At 40.4% G+C, this 24,188-nt stretch overlaps 1 protein-coding gene across 2 annotated transcripts in view; it reads left to right on the top strand.

Moving 5' to 3' along the window:
• Nucleotides 1–347: 347 nt before the first annotated feature.
• Nucleotides 348–24,188, top strand: part of LOC111247856 (calcium-activated chloride channel regulator 1-like) — a 45,233-nt gene continuing 21,392 nt past the window's right edge. The window contains exons 1-4 of one of the 2 annotated variants that reach the window (XM_086983613.1): nt 348–436; nt 707–995; nt 2,004–2,140; nt 13,095–14,303. In XM_086983613.1, coding sequence (XP_086839739.1) covers nt 14,121–14,303 — 183 coding nt within the window. In that variant the 5' untranslated portion in view covers nt 348–436; nt 707–995; nt 2,004–2,140; nt 13,095–14,120. Of the gene's footprint in view, nt 437–706; nt 996–2,003; nt 2,141–4,645; nt 4,790–13,094; nt 14,304–24,188 lie in introns of those variants that run through there. The other variant, XM_022799327.2, reaches the window with a different exon arrangement.

Below are 24,188 nucleotides of genomic sequence, written 5' to 3'. Positions count from 1 at the left end.
CATGATTATAACGCATGCCGAATTATACGATAGACAAGAGCGAAATTGAACACCAACACCCAGTCGAGTACCGATCTAGAAATTAGATAGTGAAACATTGAAGCCCCGATCGGCGTCAACGTGTAACCAAGATACAATCGTAGCAAACCAGCCTCTATAACCTTCTACTATTTGGCATTTGAATGATTTATCAGGCTCTTCGGTCACTGCAAAGCTTAGTGCGACAAAAGACACGTTGCCTATGCCTTAGACATCTGGCACGTTGAAGCGTCAGAAAGCTACGGTCAGCTCGCGTTGATCTGCAAAGAAGCATGCGCAAGCTATAGCATAGGCACTTCTTGATAATGGCAGTTAATCAGTATAATCGACCTTTGTAGTTCCTCAGGGTTGTGCGTAGAGTAACGATGTTTGTGACGCCCATACCGTGGTTGGTCAGGTAAAGTTGCCCATATCCGATGTTGTTTTTATGTAAAATTACTCTGTTTTCAAGACGCTTCACTATTTGCTAGATGCGGCACATGTTAGGCGTATAGGATCGCCATCGCGTTGACTCAGCTACTCCCCAAACGCAGACTGCCAAATTTTTCTACCAAACACATAGACGAACATTACTTTTACCATTGAATCTGACGTTTTACTGCGAATGTGTAACGCGAAACTAAGCTGATTTACGCCTCCTATTGTTTAACGCTGTCGGAGACTTTAGGTGTGTGGGGCATTGAGGAGACGACAACGCCGTTACATTGACGTACGTTAAACTATGCTATGTATCATTGGGGATGCATCCGAATCGACAGGTGTCAGACCACTATCGTCTGGTGACACTGCAAATGTACAATGACCCAAATGTGAACGATGGTCAAGCATCGAGAGTGAGATAGATTTCTGCTTTCAGAACACACATTAAGACATGAACTTCGTTAATCTCGCTTCTGAGTAATGCTTGAAGATAGGGTGAAGAACTACCAAAGAATGGGACGTTTTGCGCTTTAAAGGTAAGTACACTGCAACACGTCCAATAGCTGGCTGGTATTTTGAAAGATTAATTTTTCTTACATAGAAAAGGAATGCAGATTTATCGGCACTTAGCTATACGAAAATGTTACTTTAGCGTTGGACGAGAATTGTTTTGTGAATGCTGAAGCGTTGATGTGAAACGTAACCTTGCTTACCTTTCCTAAATATCGGTCTGGTAACAACCCGAGTTTTTTAATGTTGGCCATCTGCCGCTTGTTGCCACGCGGCTTATGTTATCTACTGGATTAAACCAACCATTTGGGCCTTCCGTGTAACGATGTCGCATCGCATTAATGTATGAATTAATATGAATAAACTAAGTAAAATTTTCACTATGGAAATCGCTCGAATAAACAGTTGACCCTACGTAATATATAGAAATGTTCTGTAAGCCCTATTGATCAAATAGGTGAATGTAAGGATAGAAATTAGAATGGCGAGGTACCTACGCAGTGATACGGTGAACATAGCCAAGGGGTGGAAGCGATCGAATCGATTCTTTGACAGTTCGTTAATTCAGAAAATCATTAACCCAAGTGATTAGACTTGAGCTTCTTCAGAAGCTTTTGATAACGAAACGCTTTAACACATCTTCATTTTTTTTGTACATAGCATACGAGTTATAACTATATTGAACTGATTTCTTCGATTCCAGCTTTACTATACAAATCACCCTTCCGGTTATGATTGCACGTGATGATCACTTTTACTTGCATTGAACGTTGGAACTATACTATTAATTTTGTTCCCCAATAAAGGCCGATACTCAAAAGACGATTCTCAATAGGTCTTAGTATGCGCGTCCGATGTGTCTGGATCCTTACAAATCAATTGCGAACAAATACCACAATGTTAAAATGATCAAATTTGGTTTTCACGATACCAGATACACTAGTACTATGAACTAGTAGAATGTTCCAGCCATCTTCTATTTCTCGGATACGTTTCCTTCAACTAGATTTCTGTCCATGTCCACCTTTGTTTAGCACGGCATGCAAGCTAATGCCACGTACCGGCCACGTACGTCCGCAAGCTAGCAGTTAAGCTTCCGACTTAAATGCAAAATCGAAGCGTCTTCAGCGTCAGCGACATGGGCAATGATGCGGCGGACATGTGCGACTGGGTGAGTAAATGCACACTATAATATCTCCTTTACGCAATGAAACTAAAGTAAAAGAAACATCGGAACAAACGCTCAGTTTTGACGACGCAAAAATCGACAACAGCAGTAGCCGCTCGTCATGGAAAGCTGCGAAAGGGTTTGTTTGTCAGGACAAGCGACGCGTAAATGGCAGACGCTGAAGCCGACCAAAGCGGCATTATTCGGTATTCTATTCGGTCAGGACGGACGGGAACGAATGATAGCAACGAGTAATGTATAGCACGATTTTGACTAGAATAAAAAGGGGATGTTTTTGATCAAAATGTCAACTTCTGATCACTTCAGCGACTGCTGTTGACTGAGGTGGACAACAGGTCGCCAATCGAACGACTCAGCTTCTCAAAGGACCACTGTGCAAATGGTTTCAGCATATAGAATGCAAAGCGTAACGCACGAACGATATATGCAATTTGTACTTTACTGACGCTTCTTTGTACAACCATATACGTCGCCACCACGACTTGAACTACCGAGCCCTGGCTCTTTACGGCCACAGCCTTAGCCGGCCAAGCCACTGCGACAACCATGTAGTTCAGTGATAGGTAAACGCGATATACAAACGAAACTCATAGTCGCTCCCATTTAGCAGTCGAGCATTCAAAATTAACCACTCCAGTAATTTGCGAAAGCCTTAGAGCAATGTAGGCGTTTGGCTTCGGTGTTTACGGCCGGCACGGTGAAACTGACACTGAACTGCTTATTTTCTAACCCAGTTTCTATATCAGGAGACCGTCGTTGCCGTCTTCGAACTCCATGTTGATCCCTGGTTGGTGGTTACTGTCTTGGAAAACCACTTCGATGTAGGGGCGCACAATGGTAAAACTAGATAGCTTTAATAGGATTTCTAGGCGACCATTGGTCTCAGTCTACAACTATTGACAGCAGTGATTATTCCCTCGGCTGCCTAGGAGAATTCATTTCAATTCGTTCTAAGCTAGCGCCGCTTACATGCTGGATAAGTGTTCTCCAGCAGAAGTCCTGCAACTTACCAAAGTTCTTATCTATGATGCCGAGAGCACAGTAAAATCGAATAGAATACGGTGGTTTCCGTTTCGCCAACCGTTCATAGTTAGTGCGACCTTAAAGGAACTAGCGCGAATAGGACAAAATGTAGCTATTTAGCAATTCTCAACCGCCGTTTCGGGGCTTCGAATCCCCGAAACATATATTGCTAGCCCGAAAGAAAAGAGTCGAGGTGAGCAAACTTTGCTATATCTGAGCGTCTAAAGGTAGCAGCATTCGATAAAGTGATGAAAACGAGCCTTCTGCAAGTGCATCGACACTAGCTATTTTCTACCATGGCGAAATACTAGCATGCTTTCAAGTAAGAATAACAGAAGGCTGGCACGAAGCAAATTTAATTGTTTTATTGAAATGACTCTGACTAGAAGACGCATGATCGCTTTGCCCGGCTCGTTGATAGAATCAACGAAATCATTTGTCTTCGCAGCGCCCCAGCCCCCTCCTAACGCCCCCTCCTAGCAACGTTGCGACTCTGAATGGGCGCATTTTGGTGTATCGAATAAGAACCCACTTGTTGGTGAATCCAATAGGTAATAATTTCATCTCGCTTTCTCAAATATAAGTATAAATACGCATAAATATCTTTGCTTTGTTGATACATCTACAATGAGTGCTCGTGATAAGGCAAATTTAATCGCGCTTTGACGTACTGGCCCGCTTCGAACTAAACCTTGGCTCCGCAGCTATTAGCACGGCTACGTATTTACTTTCACTATCTTGATACTGGCATATTTATTTGACCCCATTCGTGTCCATAACAAGGTACATAGCCGTTTGCTTGTGGCAACGCTTGGAGAACAAGGCGAGCCCTTTCCGAGGCTCAATCCTTTACGAGCTAGAGTATCTTCGTTATGAGAATATGCTAAGGCACTGCCATATACGTCTCGGTACTTTGTGACCCTCTGATGTTCGCCGGGACGGACTGCGTAGATAGGCAGTGATTGAGCGATCGAGTGGCCCAATACGCTGGCTATTACCGCACCGATACTATACGATCGACAGCGTCACACTGAAGACGTTCATTTCGAGAACTTCAGTTACAAAAACCAACAAATACTCATTGTTTACCCTTAAAGAAGTAATTTCGTTACTGAATTTAATATCATCGATTACTAACCATGCTATGAATACTTATTGCGTATGAGACGATGACGCATCAGATGATATCTCAGTAGACACCATCCAGTTTCGTAATATCTATCACTTACTTGAGTCATAGTTCACCGCCTAGTTTGAGCGATGTTTGATTCAAGTTCAAGTGTGTAAATATTCAAAGGAAACGCAAAAGATTACCCGAGTTAAACGATATTCCAGTCGTGGAAATGGCAAAGCCCACAACCGCTGTAGCGCGTTTCATAGCTGCCATATTTGTTTACTGACATGTTAAAGGTCCAGCAGAAACTATAACGTTTCCCCATTCGCTCGCTGGAACTGATTGAGGTATTATACCGAATCTAAACGGTTTCTAGTGTTCACTTGGTAGACTTAGGTTTTAATAAGGCAGACGTGTAAAGGGTGGTGAATGTGTTCCACTTCAATTTGCGAGCTCTAACCAATACATATATCGACCATTTTGATGACCAACACGTAAGTACGTTGGCTAAAAAATATGTGCTCGTGCTTCTTGACACGTTTATGATGTATCTATGGTCACCTGTTAATAAGATACTGCCGCTATTCATTCCGTGTGAGCTCGTCAACCAACGATGTTTCTCCCGCCGAGCAAATCGTCAATAATCAAAGACGCGCACGTCGATCTGCGGTTCTACACACGCTTGTAGAATGATGGCTAAGCATGTCTAGAGAAAATCTACCAAAGAGCTACTGAGCTTTGCGTTGGGTGTCTTAAATTCTACGGAAATACTATTATACCAGGTAAAGAATGCGTCACCCCATCCGTTGTCTCTTCTACTTCTGCTTGTTACGTCGTGCTTCATCTGCTTCTTGGATTTACTGGATTGTCGTTGGAGCTGTCATTGTGGTAACGATTATCGTCATGCGCAATACGACTGTCATCCGACGGTATAGTAGTTACGTTGTCATGTCTTCATGCTGATTTTTGTTCTTCGAAAGAACTTCTCGTCAAAGGCATCCTTCGACGACAACATTAGCACCACGCCCTATAGCTATGAATCTTTACTCTTGGGCATAACGGCTAGCAAAGAGATGAGTGAAAATTTACTTCGGAGGTCAATGATTCCATAGCAAATGAACCGTGTAGAATAGATAAGCTAAAGTGTGTCCCTTGTTTGCTATAACTAAATTACGTGACGTGTTGCATTCTATTGCACTGAGAGAAATTTGGGAGAACCGATCACGTCATACGATCTAATTTAGCATATTGTTTTTTCTTTCGTTCATTTTTTTTATAAAAAAAAAATGATTTATATTCATGAACCACCGCTTCTTCAGTTAGCCTCAGATTAGACTGGTTACCCATTGAAATCGTTGAAGGAACTCTGTTGAATCAAGCATATAGTCGTTCGAGTTCTCTAAAACCATATAAACTTGCAGTAGCATTCTGAACCTTTTCATGCCTGTCGGTCGACGACAAATACTATGCATATCGAATCTTAAGCTCTTCCCTTGCAAGCAGACAAAAAGATCTTTCCTCACCGTATATTTAGATACTGTCGAATCCATTTTATTGTTTTTTTTTCTGTTAATGTAGAGTTTCAGTATAAGTCTTTTCATTCAAGTCCAGAGAAATGTTCACGCCTAAACAGCTCCGAAACCACTTCATTCAAAAACAAGAATGCCGTCTTATTAAGCTTTAATAGATTCGTTCGAAATTTAATATCAGATTTGATGGAAGGTAGCCTAGCAGCCGTAAATCGGACGCCTCAAATATTGTCAATCAGCAGCAGGGAGTGACAAGTACCAAAATTGAAAGTCTCAACACGATTTTGCTTTGTTTCTTTCGAAACGGGTTGTGACAAGCTGTAAGCTCTAGCCAAGAAACCTTTCCTATTGGCAGCCACAGGTGGGTCCTAAACGATTCGCGAAGCCCTCTGCGGCGTCAGCATGCCATGGCTATTGCGCAGCCTTAACCAGCCTTCTTACGAAATCCGGTTCAGACATAAATGCTTAATGAAATAAATACACAATCCCTCATAGTTGCAAATTTGATTCATCAGAACTTTAATTTAGAAGATGAAAGAAAGAATTTAAAGGAAACAAAAGAAAGAGGAAGTAGTACTTCCGAGAGATGCATACGAGAGACATTCTCTAAAAATAGTGATTCAAAAGCGCAATTGACAACTTAAGGAATCAAACTTAACAGTATTGCAAAACAGAGAATTTCTGTATTCGTTCTTAACAAAAATCGACAACACAGTTCTTTACCGAATTGTAGCATCTAGCTCCCGAATAATGCCGACAAATTACCATCTAGTAATGGGCACACCTAGATATAAATAATGTTCCCCATATTACAATTGTTTAAATGCAGTAATACAAAGGATAACAAAACTTGCAATGAAGTAACGTGGTAGAGTAAAGGAAAAAAACTATGACAAGTTATTTATAGAAAAAAATCGAGCACATGATCAACTTAAAACTAACCTTGCCAAAAACGGAAAATAGAGTTTTTGAGTACATCGTTGTACGCATCGTATGACAGCGTGCGATTCGTTCAAAACTCAACAAACACCTAGATTCTATGTGTTTTCAATGTCTCTTGATTAAGGAGGATTAATAAAGGGTCTGACGATAGTAAAAGTTCACTATTTTGAAATACGATTGCAATAGATACGGGTAGGTGTGCCCATTTTGAAATTCAGTCGCCGTGATCGTACGGAAAGGGGTTTGTAGATGTCCGGCAATTCTAAGTTTTTATCTTGGCTTAGAATGTCAGATGCGAGCCAAATATGATAAGCTTCTATTATACGTTGAATAACAAGTCGCCAGATCTACTCAGTATTAGACGGTGGTCTTTACCGAGGGGATGTCTTCTGCTTACGTTGACGTGCTTTCCAGTTATGAATAATTTAAGTTTCAAGTTAAAAAGATTTCTGTCTCTTTAAGTCTAAACGTGTAGTCTCTCTTATACACGAAGCTCTATTGCTAAAAAGTCCTCTTTGTATCTATTCGTAATTGTCAATTAAGCATTAAGGCTCTGAAAAGATATTCAGCCATGTAGCCAAGATGAGCTTTGCAAGAATCGCTTCAAAGCAATTGTTTTATAACATATAGAACCGTACTGATTTTTTTTGACAAACTGGTTCTCTTCTTTGGCATTATTCTTTTTCTTAAGAATCATCCATAGCGGCAATTTATATTTTTTGCTAGATTTTATACAGTGAAGAGTTTAGGTTCTCCAAAATAGGCAACACTGTGTGATGCACACGTAAACCACATTGACATCTATGGCGTGCTCTACCACCCCCAGGCAGTACTTAACAAGTGCCCACCAAACAGATAGTAATAGTGTTATGAATAGTAGGCGCGGTCAGGATATGATATTGAATGATTTTCTTGTTGCACGCCTAGTAGCTGCTTTTGTGAACGTTCCGCTTTGTGTGCATGTTCACAAAAGGAGCATACCGTCGAATTCGAGCTTCACCCCTGGAGAGTTTAGGGGTATTAGAAATGGCCGAATTACCCATGTGTAACATTACGCTAAATATACAGCGTGAACAGAATAACTTTCGAACGATCTTTAAACGCGTCGAGTACCAAACGAAGATCAACACCGTCGATTACTTTTCGTATACCATTCCACCTTACCAATTCAGCTAACTGGCGAGTCCAATCAGGTTTATTCTATTGCATAACTCTCTTGGTCAGCTCTTCGTCTCTCTGGTCGTAGAGAACAAGTTATTTGAGCTTTGAGCAAACCGAAGTCTGGAGTAAAAGGAAGGTTAGTGGAACGAGGCACCCCTCTAACTTTTCTACTTTACCTGCCATCCACGCCAGCTGAATTCCCTCAAGCATTAAATGCGGAAAGCGAGCATAGCTGTTTTATATTGCTCTTCTAAACATGTTGATATCCTTCTTTCTAGTTGATAGCATGGTAAATTCTCCCTGCTCTGGCTTTAGATAAATAAAAGTTTCCACAAGCGTCCTCCTATCCATTCACTTTGATCTGCCTTGGTTTCTATTTTACTACTCCGCTTGGTTTTCGGCCAAGTCCAACCATTATCGGATAACTGACGCCCGAGGCCAGAAGAGTCTGTGAAGCGTCCCTTTGTACGCCAGTGGTCTCGCTCAAATGTGCCACCGTTCCTCTTCCGTCCGCAAAACGATTTGGTCGTGACACATTATGCAGACAGGGGAACATCGATCGTATCCATGTTCTGTGCATCAAATGCAGACAACCAGTGGCTGGGGGATCAAGTAATAGAATGTTCAATCGACGTCAACCAGTATGAGACGGTACAACGTAAATACGAAGATCGTCGGTTTTAGGCTTGACTTTTCATAATAGTAATTGCTCGTTGAAACATACATCACACACTCGCCAATCGAGAAAGTTGCCTATTTATGGATCATCTGTATAGATATTCCAAGCATGTCTACTGCTAGTTGTAACAGGATATGGCCTATAGATATGAGGTTCTACACGGTAGCTGAATCCAAAATTTCAAAGTTACGTGATATACACTTGTCCGCTTAATACAGTTTAATCTATGCAAAACGTTTCGTATAAATCGACTCCAGTATTGTCCTAATGGCCTGCGTCAGTGCCATAGACTATACTAACCATCGAATATCAGCAATATCGAACGGATTCGTCTTATTCAAATCTCAATGTATAGAGGTCGCAGTGTTGCCATTTGTTATAAACAAATGGGCGTTACCGTAATCGAGGTAATCCCACAGGAGGTTTGTAATAGTCATATAGACGTAATGTATCTAGCCGAATAGTATCGGGCGTCTCAAAATTGATTCCTAATAGATGATCCATATCGCATATCGCTGAAACTGAATAGAGTTTGTTTATCTTGATTCCAAGGATGGATGTTCGCAAGCTAAGTGATAACGCAGAAAATACAATGTGACACCCTCGAGTAATTTATCATCGCTAAAAAGTTCTATTTTTATAGGCTTTCTATAGATGCTGTGCTATGTTACTAGCTTTATTCTTATATAATTAATTTACGTAACAAACATAGGAATTTGTTCGCTGGTGATCGGACGGTGTTTGAAGTGGAACGCCTTTATATACACCAGTAAACGACTGGTCTATTGATATTCGGTTTGCATGCCTTGATAAACATGGTGTAGTTGTGTGATAATTTTTCGAAATACATCGTTTCCGTGGTTCGTTGCAAGCCCACGTACTGGAAGCAGGTACCTTGCGCAAATCCAGAGAGAGTTTGTGTCTGGGATTAGCTTTGGATTTACACGGACGCTAGATAGTATTGCAGTTATTGCACTTGCCCTAACTGTTTGTATCTGTTTGACTAGAAACGTCGGCTTATTGCTTTTGTGAGCTAGTTATCCTGTTTATCAGCTGTACAAATCAGCTGCATTAGTACTAGGGAGAGGTAATTATTGGTGAAAAAAAAATACTAACAAAGCCTATTCAGATCTATAAAAATTATTTCAATTCCAAGTGTTCATTACTTATCTAAAGCAGCCCTTAATGACCTCATCCTTCAATTTGACAGTGGCAATAACGATATAGCATGATCGTAGCCACAGTCCTAGCATCCGCGCCGGTCGTTATCTTGTACTGGCTTGAAAGCAAACGCTTGTTGAAATGGACCGCATAAAGCAGGCTGTCTTTCAACAACAATTTCCATTGGCTGGAAGCTGTTTCGCTTCGTTCTGTGCAGAACAACATAGCTTCTAGCTATCAAAGTGATAGATCACTTAACCTAAAGTAGAACACTATCGATGATAAACAAGTCTCTAGTAATATGAACAGTCTCATCTCGTACAGGCCCAAAGCGACACGAAAAGCATTCGTTTACCAATTAGTGATTCAATCCGAATAAAGTAGCGGTGACTAGAAATTGATGCGAAACCACACTGCTCCGCGGGGTAGCTTTGACATGTTGTTATTTAATATCATGTAGTCATACAGGGCAAATAGCATATGAAACTCCTAGAGGAAGCCAGGATTTGGAAGGCGTGCGTGCGTGCGTGCGTGCGTGCGTACACGTGATAGCATACAAAGCCTCAAAGCGGCTTTTGTGCATAGCGCTGTCGCCATAGGTTAATCGTATGATAATCCTGCTATGACATCTCCTGTTTTAAAGGAATGAACAGTTTTCCCTGTACGTACGAGCTTGAACTTCACTATATATGTATATATATATATATATCTGGAAGAGCGTCTAAAGGCTCACTTCTGTCTAATTCAATAGCACCTTTCATCATTGCCTTTCCATTCAATGCGATGCGATTTTTAAACAATGTCCTCTCTCTTTTTCTACCCTTTAATCTCTGAAAAGTCGTTAGTGTCAGTTCGACGGAGCGTCTGTATTACCAGCGAAGATCAAGATGTATAGTGAATCACTATCACCTGACAAGTTCTTCTCTTAAATGGCTGTACGTTTGTCTTACTGTTCAATTAGTATTTCCGCTAGGATGGCTGTTTTCCTGATGAGTGGTTTTTCAAAAATGGGTCATACATAAAAACTGATGTCGCAGTGATCGCTTGACCAAGTCATCTTTCGCATTTTTTTCACGTTATCTGATTGCATTCAAAAGGGGTTACCAGAACATGAATAAATGCTCAGCCCCGTTTAGATGAACTCCAACCCAGGTGCCCAGTCTAGTTTTGTTCGTCTTCTCCATTTTATACTTAAATCTCGCTTCTTTCCTTTTTGTTACCCGCTTCTTGCGGCTGCTAAACAGACCAAGATTAAATTTAATCTTGAGAAATCTTCCGCTACAGCCCGAACTGGCGCTAGAACTTGTCGAGCATCTACGTTCGTTTCTAAATCTTAGCCTTGTTTCAGACACACACTTCTTATATGCCCTTTATATACACAGACAGACATGGACACGACACATAAATAGATGTATGAACATTCGGCTTTTGATAGCCCTACTACCAGCCTTTGACCAGACGAGATGCATTTTATGTACGTTTCGTAAGTAACCTAATAGGCGCTTTTTTGAACTTAAACATACGTTCACCATAAATCAACCGTTATGAGAATCTGAGACGAAACCTACAATACCAGCATGCATCAACTTAAAAGAGAATACACCGTAGCTAGGCAAACCCGTCAATATGGTAACGCAAACTTACATTAATATGACGTATTAAATAGAAAATAATAACGTATTAACGTAAAAAAACAAGTATCCAAGGCACAATTTTCTGATGAAATGATGGCACTGGCTCGAAACAACATATTCCGCTACACATACGGTAGAAGTAAGGTGACTGTAATAGGGCTTACATTGACAATGACAATGGTGACTGAGTTCTTACCCGCAGCTATGGTACACAGACCGTGATCCGTAAAGCTTTGTAATAACATCGTTAATAACAAACTGACGGTCATGGAGACTTGTCTATAACCGAGTTTGTACCTGTGCTTACTTAACCTAGGCACCTTCTCAGTTGCTGTGGTCGCGCGGGTAGCGCCGATTTAGTGGCTATAATTTTTGTCAAAAAGCAGAAATAGTTTCTGCACGAGTCTTTCACATTTGGTCTACCGGTGCCAATTTCTTGCCTAGCGTAGTGGCACAAGAGACCCCACGATTTCTATCCGTCCCTTCACATAGCTTACCGACAAGAACGTCTAATCTTTTTCAAAGGAATTGTATTAAGCAGGTTACTCATACTTCGTAATAATAGATACAATAATAAGAATTACTTAGTAAATATTGTGCTGTTTTACGGAACGAGCAATTGTAAAGTTAAACTGCAGTTTAATAATAATAATAATAATAATTATAACAAGCATCAATTTTTCTAGAACTGCTAACTAAATTTGGGAGCAATGGGCAAATCTCTTATATATATATATATATATATATATATATATATATATATATATACATATTTTCGCAATGTTTTTTTTCCCTGGGAAGTTTACCATTTAAATTTATAGATAGTTAGTTAGTTAGTTAGTTAGTTTATAGAAGCTTGTACGGGGTGAAGTTGTCGTACTCTCATGTTCAACCTTACTCCACAGACCCAGGTTGCACTGTCGGCGGCAAATATCCCTCGTGTATGACCAACTGCTTAGCGAGGGTCGTTTAAGAAGTGGAAATGAAGAACACCAAATCGAAATAGTAGCAGTGGAAAGTCTTATCAAATGCTAAACTAGGATAATAAAAACTAAAATATAATATAAGCAATAATGAAGAAATAACATTAAAAAAAAAAAGTCAAATAAAAGAGGCAATAAAAAAGCTCTTACAACAAATCACTTTAATTATTTGAAATTTTCTAAAAAGTGTATTTAAATCCAGACACTATAGCATCAAACGTAGCCTCCATGAGACGTACAAATACATACAAAAAGTAGTAGTTCTTATGATTTAGCGCCTCATTGTGAGTCGTATCTACAAAAATGGCGGAGAACATTAACGTAATCATGTTAAACTGTGCTATTAATCGTGCCTACTAATTATAGCAGATCCGATGCATTTAAGTCCATGCAAGTGGACTGCTATTTCTGTGCGCCGATCCTTTTCGTTGCTCAAGTCTTTAAAAAGTTTATATGATCCTCAGGCCAATAGACGATATATTATTTTGTTAAACCGGTAAAAAGTTGGCTTGCAAGCAACCTATAGAAAATAGCGACGTTTACTAGAAACAACAGCGTAAAGATATCCGTAGAAACTATCAATTATATCCGTAAGAGCATTACGCGCATACGGCATTGTTTAAGACTACTAATGAGAAGTCAGGTTCTCGCCGCCTTCCCATCAAAAGGATTTTGCTCAAAGTTTATTTGTCTGCCCTTAATCGTTTTAGGTTAGGCCATACGTGAAAGCGACGACGACGACGACGACGACGACGACGACGACAACAACGACGACGTATAATACAAACAGACCCAGATTTTCGATCATATTGTATGAGGAATAGGGCATGTTATGCGCAACATCTGCGGTAATAGCAGAATCCCACACCCGAACGAAGAACTCGTCGAACTAACAAGCAATTTTCCCATTACCCATTCTGCTTGACAAGCCCTCCCCCGGACTGCCCTCTCCCCAACAAACTACATCCTCTCCACCCTGAGCCTCCCGACTACCGGGTATCTTCTAATCAACAGATTGCCACTGGTAGCCTCTGAAACCGCATGGATAACTGCGCTGTTACGGTCGGCTTAAGAAACATCATGCATGCATTCACAAGCCTTTTCTTCGTCTTTTTTTTTAAGCAAAACAAATTTGTCCCATCGAAAAAAGCTGCTCTAAGCTGGGATTTATCGTAAACCGAAAATAGTCTAAAAAAAAGCAACGCTTAGCATTTCAACTTGACGTATTTCGCATTTAATTAAAACGTAGTTCAACAATCTCTTGACGATCACTAATCTTGAAGAATCTCGTGTAGATTAGTCTAAGCATAAAAAGCAGCTTCGTCTCCTGAGCACAGCAGTGAACTTATCAAAACTCGTCCACCCCGATAATGAACTTCGTAGGACGCGATCGTGATTAGATTTCGACTGGCTTCGGTGAATCGCAAGTGTATGAAAGTTCATATACCCAACTGAATACTATCTAATAGGACCACATGTTTCATGAGAAAGAATACCCTAAAGTGCGCTCATCATAGAAACACCGAGTGTCCTAGAGGATCTTCGGAGTGTTAAGTGATCTATCCAGCAATTTAGGCAATCGTATGCTATCTGTGTGCTCATCGGACTAACAAGTGACACACTCCTCAAAAGCCAATGCAATATTGGATTGTCGCCAACAAACTTAATCGGGAGTCGCAGTTTTAATCAACTCAGAAACACTGTTGTTCACAGGCGAACACTTCATCATTTGGCCCATGATGGGACGATTTATTCTGTGGGTTTTATGCTTGATAGCTGCGCTTTTATTACTTGGGGCAGGAACAAGTGCCTCGAGAGTACATATCGATCCCAGGGACAAGGCCTACCGAGGCATTGTGGTAACTATTTCACCGAAGATCAAACAACATCACGGGAAAACCATCATACCGAACCTCGAGGTGGGTCTATTGTGCCAAAAGCAAACAAGAACTAAACATATCTACGATGTATGACAACCCTATTTAAAGGTATACATTAGCAATTACTTTAAAAAGAGACGTTACAGAAGTCGCATTTCAATAACAGAGCAATTTTAAGTTTTTTTTGTCATCTTTTTTTAACAATCGCCCCTTTATTTCGCAACATTTGCTTCTAATTTTTCGAAAAAAACCTAATGTTTTTTTTTTTTATCTATTAATAAACGTAACTAGACATTCAATGCGTATTTTAATTCTATTTTACAATTGACTCTTAGTTATTCTAGCATGATAATTATAGCGTGTCGATACATTAGAACGTGTAACTCTTAATTAATAAAAAAAAAAAAGAAAAGAAAGCAATCAAATTTTTAAAAGTCCTAAAGAATGGAAAAGACAACAACAGGACCGCTAAATTCAAATCGCATTGATTAAATCAGAAGTTTCCAGGCAGCACAATGTAACCCGATGTCGTAGATTTTTAGGAAACAGAAATCCTGAGCCTCGTGTACTATTGCTTATTTTTTTTGAAAAACCCCAAGTCCTCACTACATTCGCAGCTTCTGGAAAGCTAGTAAATACTATTTCTTGTGCAATTACAAGGTTTTTGGATTCACATGCAACGTTCGTGGGTAACAACCCAATGTATGGCTTGTAAAATGACAAACGAACTCATGTAACAAAATATTCGAAACAAGGATACGACATCGGAAAAATAGGCCTAGTATTTCGATGCGTCACACAACGTTCCAAGAGGGTAATTTGTACATTTTAAATAGCGCGTCAACTGAGCATTCATCAAACTCTTTCTTTTGACAATGTTTCTTCAACGTACAGCCATCTATTTGTTCGTTTACCAAATCACCGTAACACTTAAGTTATCTTAGATACATTCTGCCTTATAGAGTATAACACGGGCGCACATTTAATCCAGGCCTTACGAAGCAAAAGTTAAATCTATTCGTTGAAATTATAGCCTATATCGTGCTATAAAACTGCTTCGTATCTCATGAAACTTGTCCTAGACGGAGATGTTTATCTCATTTATGACTGCCACTATTCATCCTCGAAGCCCTGGAAAGTACGTAAATTAAAGCCCAGTTCAGCCTTCAGGCGCACGCCTTACAGAAGACGCATAAACCATCCTTAACTGGCAGATGCATTGTGCATGCTCTTAAAATTTTCTTCATACTGCAATTCTGATACACCGAAATCTCCATCAATAGCCTTGCTTCCCTCTATCCTGACGAATCGATTTTTGAAGTAAAGGTTAATCAGAAACATGAAAATCTTCGAAAGAAATGCGCACAAGGAGAAGCGGCTGGGGAACGCGATCTAGTTGTATATAAAACGAGTGCAGTAATTTTCGGTTACATTGTTCGCAGAGGGGTGGTAGGAAACGGGCTTTAAGTGCCCCTTCGAGATTTTACCGCTTTTCAGGCACGCAGATTGGCCAATATATGGGCCAGCTTTCGCCCGTGTTTGCCCTGTCTCTGACGTTGATGTCCTTTCCAACTGCACCTTGATCCTAATATAAGGAATTCGCTGCTTTTTCTAAGGGCATTAGGGTAACGCATTTTACGATGGGAAGTAAGTCTAACAGCAAAACTACAGAATGCCATTTAATGAACCCTGAAAGAGGCTTATTTCATTTCTTGCTTATTATCTGTGTACGTGGTCGTTTACGCGTTTGGAAGTACAAATTGTAAAAAAAAATGTAAAATCTATAAGATCGGCATACCTGAGGTGTCGTAGGCAGACGTGGCAACTAATTTATTAAACAGAATTTATCAAGTGTAATATTAAGTAAGTAAAAATGTAATATACATATATATGCTCCATAGTCACTTGTAAGATATATATATATATATATGTGTGCTCCGAGTCCCTGTGGTTGATATTTTATGAAACTCTCCGATTTTCTGCAGACGTAGTGTAGTATCCTTACCAATGATATAAACAAGCACGAAAAGGTTGATAGGCTTGTTGCACTGCTAAATTTTATGGGGCGGCCACCTCAGTTGGTTTCCGCTAGCTATATAGTTCATAACGACAACTCAGCAAGGTCAACGCATGATTTACTCACCTAAAAAGCGTCGGCTGAGTCAGCAGCGACGATCAGATGGCATAATTGTATGGCCAGTCAAGAACGTCATTCGAGAATAGGTCATGTACCTATATCATGCTGCCTATGCTATAGTGATGGCCAAAATCGCGTATAACTGTGAGTGGTGCGCTTTTTTGATGTTGACGCATGAAAACAATAGACGTCCCCTCTATAGCATAACAACTTGGCTAAATTGTTGATTAAACAGCTTTTCCAAGGAACGGCATCCTAGTGTAGTCTATGGAACGTCCAGGGCAAATTTGAAAAGGGACGCGTAGACCTTTCCAGAGAAGCAGATTCACGTTCCTTTATTCTCGACATGTCGCCATACCTCTTTTCAGTGTTATTCCTCATCAACAGTTCTATATAACTTCGTAAGGCAGAATGTTAAATGTAAAGCTTACCGCGCAGAGGCATCTTGTTGACGAGCTTTTATCAACTAAGGTAGTGTTTTGTCATTAAAAAGCTACTGCGTAATGAGAAACAAACATCTAATATCGATTAAGACAGATTATAGTCTTGTCGGTTATCGGTGTTTGAGCCAAAGCTTTTTGTCAACGATGTGCATCGTTATGGCAGGCAGCGAATTTCACATTTGATTTTGGCATTCTATTACTGCTAGGTGAAAATTCTGATGTGCTCGGACGGTGTCCAGAAAATACATGTATTTGCGCGGGTCAGGAACCATCTCTCGTACAGACGTTATGCCTACTTTGACTGTTCCATTGATCCATCAGGGTTACTCTCTGAATGTGTTAGGGTCATTCAGCATTCCGCTCTGTCAGTTCCGGCTTCGGTTACCGCAGGTATAAAACAGGAGTTGGAAGAGAAACGGTCGAATTTTTTCTTGCGATCGAACTTTGTATAACCCCAATCTGTAACTTCACGCCATTTACTCTTCGATTACGGCGTTGCAGGAACTCAGAACCCAAAGCTTTAAAATTCTGCTAGCAGTGTTACTTTTTAAAAAATAATATTGCTAGCAGAATGCACTTAAAAAAAAAAAAGCTAAATCGAGCATGAGCTGAACAGGGACGCCCACGGCAGGGATTTGGCTTTCTCTCCTAGCTAGAGGCCGTGAATTCCCATACGCCCGTATATGTCTCGAGGTTATACCTTTAGATACACTACGGACACCGACAACCGATAGAGTTTGATTCTTGACTTAAAAAGGATATAGGGAAATATCGACGTATGCTTCTAAGGAAGACGCTCACTACAGTTTGACGCAGCATCAAGAGTATCATACTAGTCATGGCATGTGTGGAGCCTGTCAACGATATATTGTAGTTCTCCGTATTCCTGCGGCTTTAATCCTCGGTGTGTCGCAATACCTCACCATCACGTACACTATCTAAAATTACAGTTGTCCTGAAGGAAGTACGACGGGCTATGCCTGCACCTGGTATAGAAACCTAATACACTACAGTTTACTGGTCAAGCAAAGGATCACGCGAACGTGATTTCGCGATCTCGGACAATATTCGTTTACTATTTTGTCTAGCGGCAAAATCTCTCTGTCTGCTTGTAGGGTATAACAGTGACTTCTTCAGTCTCTCTCTGTCTCCTTTCTCTTGTACCGTGCTGCTGCGGCTGCACCGTGGGTCATATTCAATGCCTGATACGGTTATGCCAGCGAGTTGGTCGTTGTCACCCACATCTTCGCCAATTCCCGCTCTCCTGCTCCCTTTGAGCCTCTGCCACTCTTAACCATGTCCATGCAGTTCCGTTCTATCAAACTGTTGTCCTATTGTGCTATGTTACATCGAATATCAATCGCAATCCGTGGACTCGCTCGTCCATGACGTTGTAAATGATGTCTACTGTGAACGTCCAGTGTCACGCAAGTGACACGACCGCCGCAGCCAGCGCCAAGGCATGGGCTAGTGACGACTCTGGCGGTGGAAACAACGTCCACGATAATCATGACTAGGCAACTGCGAGATTTGAATTTGAAGGATCAAATTGCTACCGCTCGTAGTTCTATCGCTTTCGGTATCGCCGTCGTTGGCGCTGCTGTTGCGACAGTGGCGACTGTTGTCCCCAATTGTTAGCCGTCGAACCCCACACAGGCCAGTGGCCGGACAAAGATTATGAAAAAAACCAATTCCACCGGAACACTTACGGAATCACGCGGCATCTGCATATGAAAAGGTAGAGCCAACTTTTACAATGGCTGATTTTAGGATGGCATGAACAAGGGATACAAGACCACCGATTACAAGAAAAACAGAGACACTGCGGTTTCAATCCATGCATTTTATTGAACAAAATAGGAGTAGCTTCGTTCAGCAATGTCGGGCAAAAATATTTCGCTATGATACTGACAGCTTATTGTGACTGCTATTAAAAAAAGATCACGATTTCTGCCTTTGTTGTTTTATTGACAAATAAAATTAGAAACACCTTTGAAGGGCAGTCAACGATAGAAGATAATTAGTAAAGATATTAAACCGAAAGGAAGAGTAGTAACGATTTAGTATTTGGTGTTATACTGAAAATGGTGCTATTTATTGCAAAGTGGTAATAATAAAAAGTACTGGTCATACGACTAGGATGAAACTGGCTGAGAAGCCCCAAGTAGAGCTTGATTTTTTTTTATCAAAGTCATATGCCTAACGTTGAAGCTGAAGCGCCCCATGCGAAGTAAAACGAGCAAAGAGATTTTTGAAAAGATGCCAGGGACGTAAGTTTAAAATGATACTTTTCAATTTTCCACTATACCATAGCATATTGTACTTAACTGGCAGAGTAATTTCCAGTGTTTACAGAGAAAAGCCATTGTTCTGTTTATCTAAAAGCACACCCTAGCAGTTTATAAATAAAACTTAAGGAGCTAGTAAAAAAATAACAATTGTTGCATCTGCAAGTCATTGCCTACTTGCCGAATAAAATTTTCTTTTCAGTAGTTTTTTCATTATATTAGTCACGTGAGCGCTTAGGGAATTCGCTGCGTCTCTCTAATTTTTTTTTTTTTTTTGATATAGCAAATGTTCGTTTCGTTCGCCGTAGTTTTCCTAAACAAGAAAAACGCACTCAGTAACAGCTGCAGCGGTACCGTTTGAAACGTAGATTTCGTCAAAATGACTTTTCCGCTGACCGGATAGTCCAGGTTTTGCAATATGGCGCAGTCGCCATAAATGCAAAAATATAGCGGTAGGTTATTTCTTAACAGCTACTGTATAATGGGCCCTGTTGTCCTTTTAGTTTAAAAGCAATATTATTGTGTCATGGTAGAACCACAGAATATTACTAGGGAGGTCACCTAACTACAACCTACACTATCGATGCTACAACCTATTCATCTACCCTATTCATTACCCACTTTTCGAGCACAGACACTCCTTCCATTACTTTTTTAGGACACAGTGAAGCTTCAATTTGTATGTTACACCAAGCTAGTATTCTGTTACGAGAGAAGTTTCATCACTGAACTTTTTCCCGTAAGCACAGTAAAATATGTTCTGTAGGTAGCCTTCTTTTAACAGCAGGGATTGTGTCTTACGGTATGGAAACGTATTAGATCGTTGGGCATGACCTTTCGAGTGTTAACGAAGATTGGTGGATTGCAGGATGAAAAGAAACAGACAGCTTCATCATTAGTTAGCATTAACTGATTTTCCATGACACAGAATGGTCAACTACAGTTTTACCCTGCGTGCGCGGGTCTAGATCGTCTCTGTTTTTAGTCGTACAGATTTAAATCGGCTCTGAGAAGTCACCCTGCTCTATTGTGACAACAATAGGCTATTTATTAAAAGGTAGATAAAGCACGACGTTACAAAAATCTGTATAGTTCGAAGTTGGCGAAAATCTTTAGCCATGCATCAATTTGCTAAGCATTAAACAGTTAACGACACGCATATATACTTGACTTATCAGGACCAATCATTAACTGACGCAAATTACAACTTACCATCACGTATGCACGATATACTTGCTCCTTAATAGATACGAAACAGGTACAGTATTGATGACGCAAGAAAATGTATACGCATGCATGCTCATGCACGTCTGTGACTACTTATATGATTATGATCTTCGATAATGGTTACTACATGATGTATAAGGGTAGTGTGATTTAACGAAGACGAACGAAATTCTGCAAGATACGAACAACCGGCTTCATTCAACTGCAAAAATTCTCCACACGCTTAGGCCATATCTTAGCTCGTGCCTGCTACCGCTGCCGTTACTCGTCACAGCTAGAATCGCTAATCTGCTTCAGCAAAGACCTCGGTGCTCAGGCCGCCATCGGCGACTCGCTTATTATGGGTGCTTCTGAATATCATTGATCGGTCGACTTCTCGGAGACAGGGTTTCTACCTTGTCATCGAAGTACTGCAAAAAGGCGATATGTATAAATATATTATACTATAGCACGTTGAATGTTTTGTAGGTAATGTCGCCTTTTTTGTAGTGAATTGTATGGCACAAAACGAACACTTTGGACCTGTGCATCGATAATACGTTGATCAACTTCAGCCGCTGAGCGTCTCAACGTCACCGAAGCGGTGGCGATTTCAGGTGAGGTTGTAGAGCTAGAGCCACCACCGATCCATTGGATGTAGCCACGAGAAGCATACTACCGAAAACATACTGGTGGAACAAAGTACTTCTGCTGCTGGTAATAACAGTCAAAGGCCTGCTTTTCTTGCTATGCGTCGCCTGAAAAAATTTGCTACGAAGGCAGATGACGTGAAATGACAATAATACTGGCGGATTATCATATAGGAATGTACCAACGCGAAATCGAAGTAGCCACCCACAATTTTTTGGCTGGTCATCCATACTACAAAGCATAGGTAATTTAAAAAAAAAAAACAAATCACAGGTACCACTAGAAGTCTCAATAGGTAACAGTTACTGTAAGGAGAAGGGCAGCTAGCTCGGACCGGGAAAATTACCACGTTGATTTTTATCTGAAGCAAAAAGTCAGACGTTTGACTTAAACAGCGGTACACATATTGAAGTAAAGACGTACGTATCTCCGTGGCCCGTTAGTTTTTAGCATTTTTATTATGTGTGGTTACTTCTAGATACGTTTCTCGTGAACAAGCAGTCACATTATGGTGGGCTGTCATATACGTGTGATGGTGCAACGTACGTAAGGCTTGTGTGTTCTGTGAATCAGTTCATCTCTTAGTTAACTCAACTAATAACACCAGTTAGATGTAATATGGTTATCTGGGTAAGTTAGAATAAATCGAGCCGTTTCTTTTGCACATCTAGTAAGGCGATCTTCAGTAACGCTTATATGGAATTTAGCGTTATCTTATTTTCATTCTTCAGTACCCTACATAGCCCGAGTAGCAACCACATACGTCATTTCGTTGTTCGTAAGTAAACAAGAACTTCTTAGGAGTTCGAAGGGAGAAACACAAGACAAAGAAGAAGCCCTGAAAGCCTCAGTTTATCTCTTTATGAAATAAAGCTTTGGTAAGATTTCTAGTTTTTTTCCAATACACAAGGTACGTTCATATTTGCGCATAATTGTCATTAGAAACTATCATCAGACTACTGATTCGAAATAAAACAAAGTACTGTCGTTATTATCATGTCCTTTTAATAGGCTTCAAGTCAATCAAAGATACGGTTCTCTTTTCTAGCTCTTGAGCTCTTTTCTTGCTCCACCAGGTATTCAATAGATACAATTAATTGTGATTAATAAATCACGTAGTAAATTATGGGCGTATTCATTTTGTATTAAAAAAAAAAAAGGTCCTATGTAACATGTTATCCTTTTACTACTCTGTGCCCTCCTCTCGAAGTAATCTTTAATCCGATTCAACTGCTTTTGCTTGCACGCCATCTTGTTATCTCCCTCTACCGTGCCCTCGGCTCCAGGACGATCCAAGATATATTGTAATAATGTAAAATTAGCGAAGCATCGTACCAGCGAGCAGATGATTATGGGCCCGTCGGGTCTCCTAGCCTTAACTGTTTTCTCCTCCCTTCGTCTTTTACCTTTCCCTCGTCCCAATAGCTCCGCTAACGCGTCGTTAGCTGAGCGTTACATAACTCTTGAGTGACGTCCACACATGTGTCAATTTCAAGGCTACATTTCTCATAGGAATAACTCCGTCCTTAATATTTTCTCCTATTATTATGCTTGCATACAAATTATATATGATCGTAATGATTATGGATGATGTGTGTTGTGGGCAGCCGATATGTTTGCTACGACAGTGTCAGCTTGTGCCGTGTACAAAAACCGTTAAGCGAAATGGGGACTTTGCCAGCCATTCAAGCTCATGTAATACAGCTGCCCCTTGCTATAGAGTCTCCGTACTCGATAAAGCAAACGCGTAATGGTCGCGTGGCTTTGAGAAATGCATAAATGAGAAGAATTTGGTTATAGATGATACTGTAAGTGTATAACTGGACGATGATAAGGCGTGGTTAACGAGTAATAGAAATATAAATTAGTATCGATTTTTCGTTTTTGATTATCGTATTTGGGTCACCTTTCATGAAAACCCTTCAGTCGTCTATGCATCCAGGCATTCGCTGGGCCTAGTAAATTCAAGTCATAGAGCTGTCCACGTAGTGCGGTGTTTTGACAACGTTTTGCTGCAAATGAATCCGTTGGTCAATCGTTCAATAAGTGCAAGGTCACATCTTTTTTTCTTGCATTTTTTAATCCTAAACAGATTTTATCATTCACCATATTCTCGTGCGAGTTCATCCTGTTTTTCCCCTTATTAACGTGTATTTCGCCCATAACACCTTCAAGCGTAGCTTTTTACCGTACTGTACCTTAGAATATCGCAAAGTAACGCAGATCCTAATTTAATCCTCTCGTACTAAACGCATTTGCCTTTTTGGTTTCGACAAAAACGTGTTTGTATACTGTATGATCTGGCATTTCACCCAGACCAGGTGAGTATTTTTCGCCCACGGAGAAAATGACGGCTTAGGCCTAGCTGGACTCTCATAGTAACCCAAAGCATCACACCACTGCTGTTGATAAGTGCGGTTTTCATAACACCGTATATTTTCTCACTATTTTCGTGCGTCCCTGCACCAACGAAAAACCAGGACGGCAATTCTACTTTGGGACAAGCCAAGCCGATAGGCAGTTTTATCATCTCCCCTTCAGAAGAGATAACAAATTACCTGCATCATTTTACAGGCAGAAGACAAAACCACTGTATATATTTATGTGATACAAAAATGTAATCGCTGCTTCCAAACAGAATTTTTCGAATGACCTTCATCAATGGAGAGCAACGAAGTACCGCTCGTCTAGGAAAAATTCTAATATCTGATTCAAGCTTCTATATATGCACATACAGTCTATAGTATAGGCCCTTAATTTGGGTTAAATTTTTGGCGCGCTCTCCGTTGTAACGGGCATGCGGTCATTTATCATTCTTCGTAATGGAAGAAAGCCTGCCCTTTTTAGAACCAAGTAACAAACGTGTCATGGTAAAAAAAAAAAAAAGATGAGTTTTTCGTTTCGCAGTTTTAGTGAAAATAACCCATTATCCAATCTCGTCGCGCTGAAGAAATCCCCACCAAGATAAATAACTTTTGCCTAAAATCAACAGTCTACGTCATTGCCTGTTTTCGTACGACCTTGAAAAAATCAGATGAAGCTCGCCATGAGGCAAGCCGAAAGAGCTTCAATTGGTTTTAGAAATGGCTTAAAAATTCATCAGAATTGCTCTAAAAACTATTTTTGATAGCGAAGACATAAAGCCCAACGCTTAGTTTATTTAAGGCTGTTTGTGCCTTTTTGCACCTTTTTAGCCGGT

This window comes from Varroa destructor, unplaced genomic scaffold, assembly GCF_002443255.2.
Source record: "Varroa destructor unplaced genomic scaffold, Vdes_3.0 BEIS01000003.1, whole genome shotgun sequence".
In the NCBI taxonomy this organism is placed as follows: Eukaryota; Metazoa; Arthropoda; class Arachnida; order Mesostigmata; family Varroidae; genus Varroa; species Varroa destructor.
The sequence above is the reverse complement of the archived record's forward strand: the minus strand, read 5'-3'. Positions and strand labels throughout refer to the sequence as shown.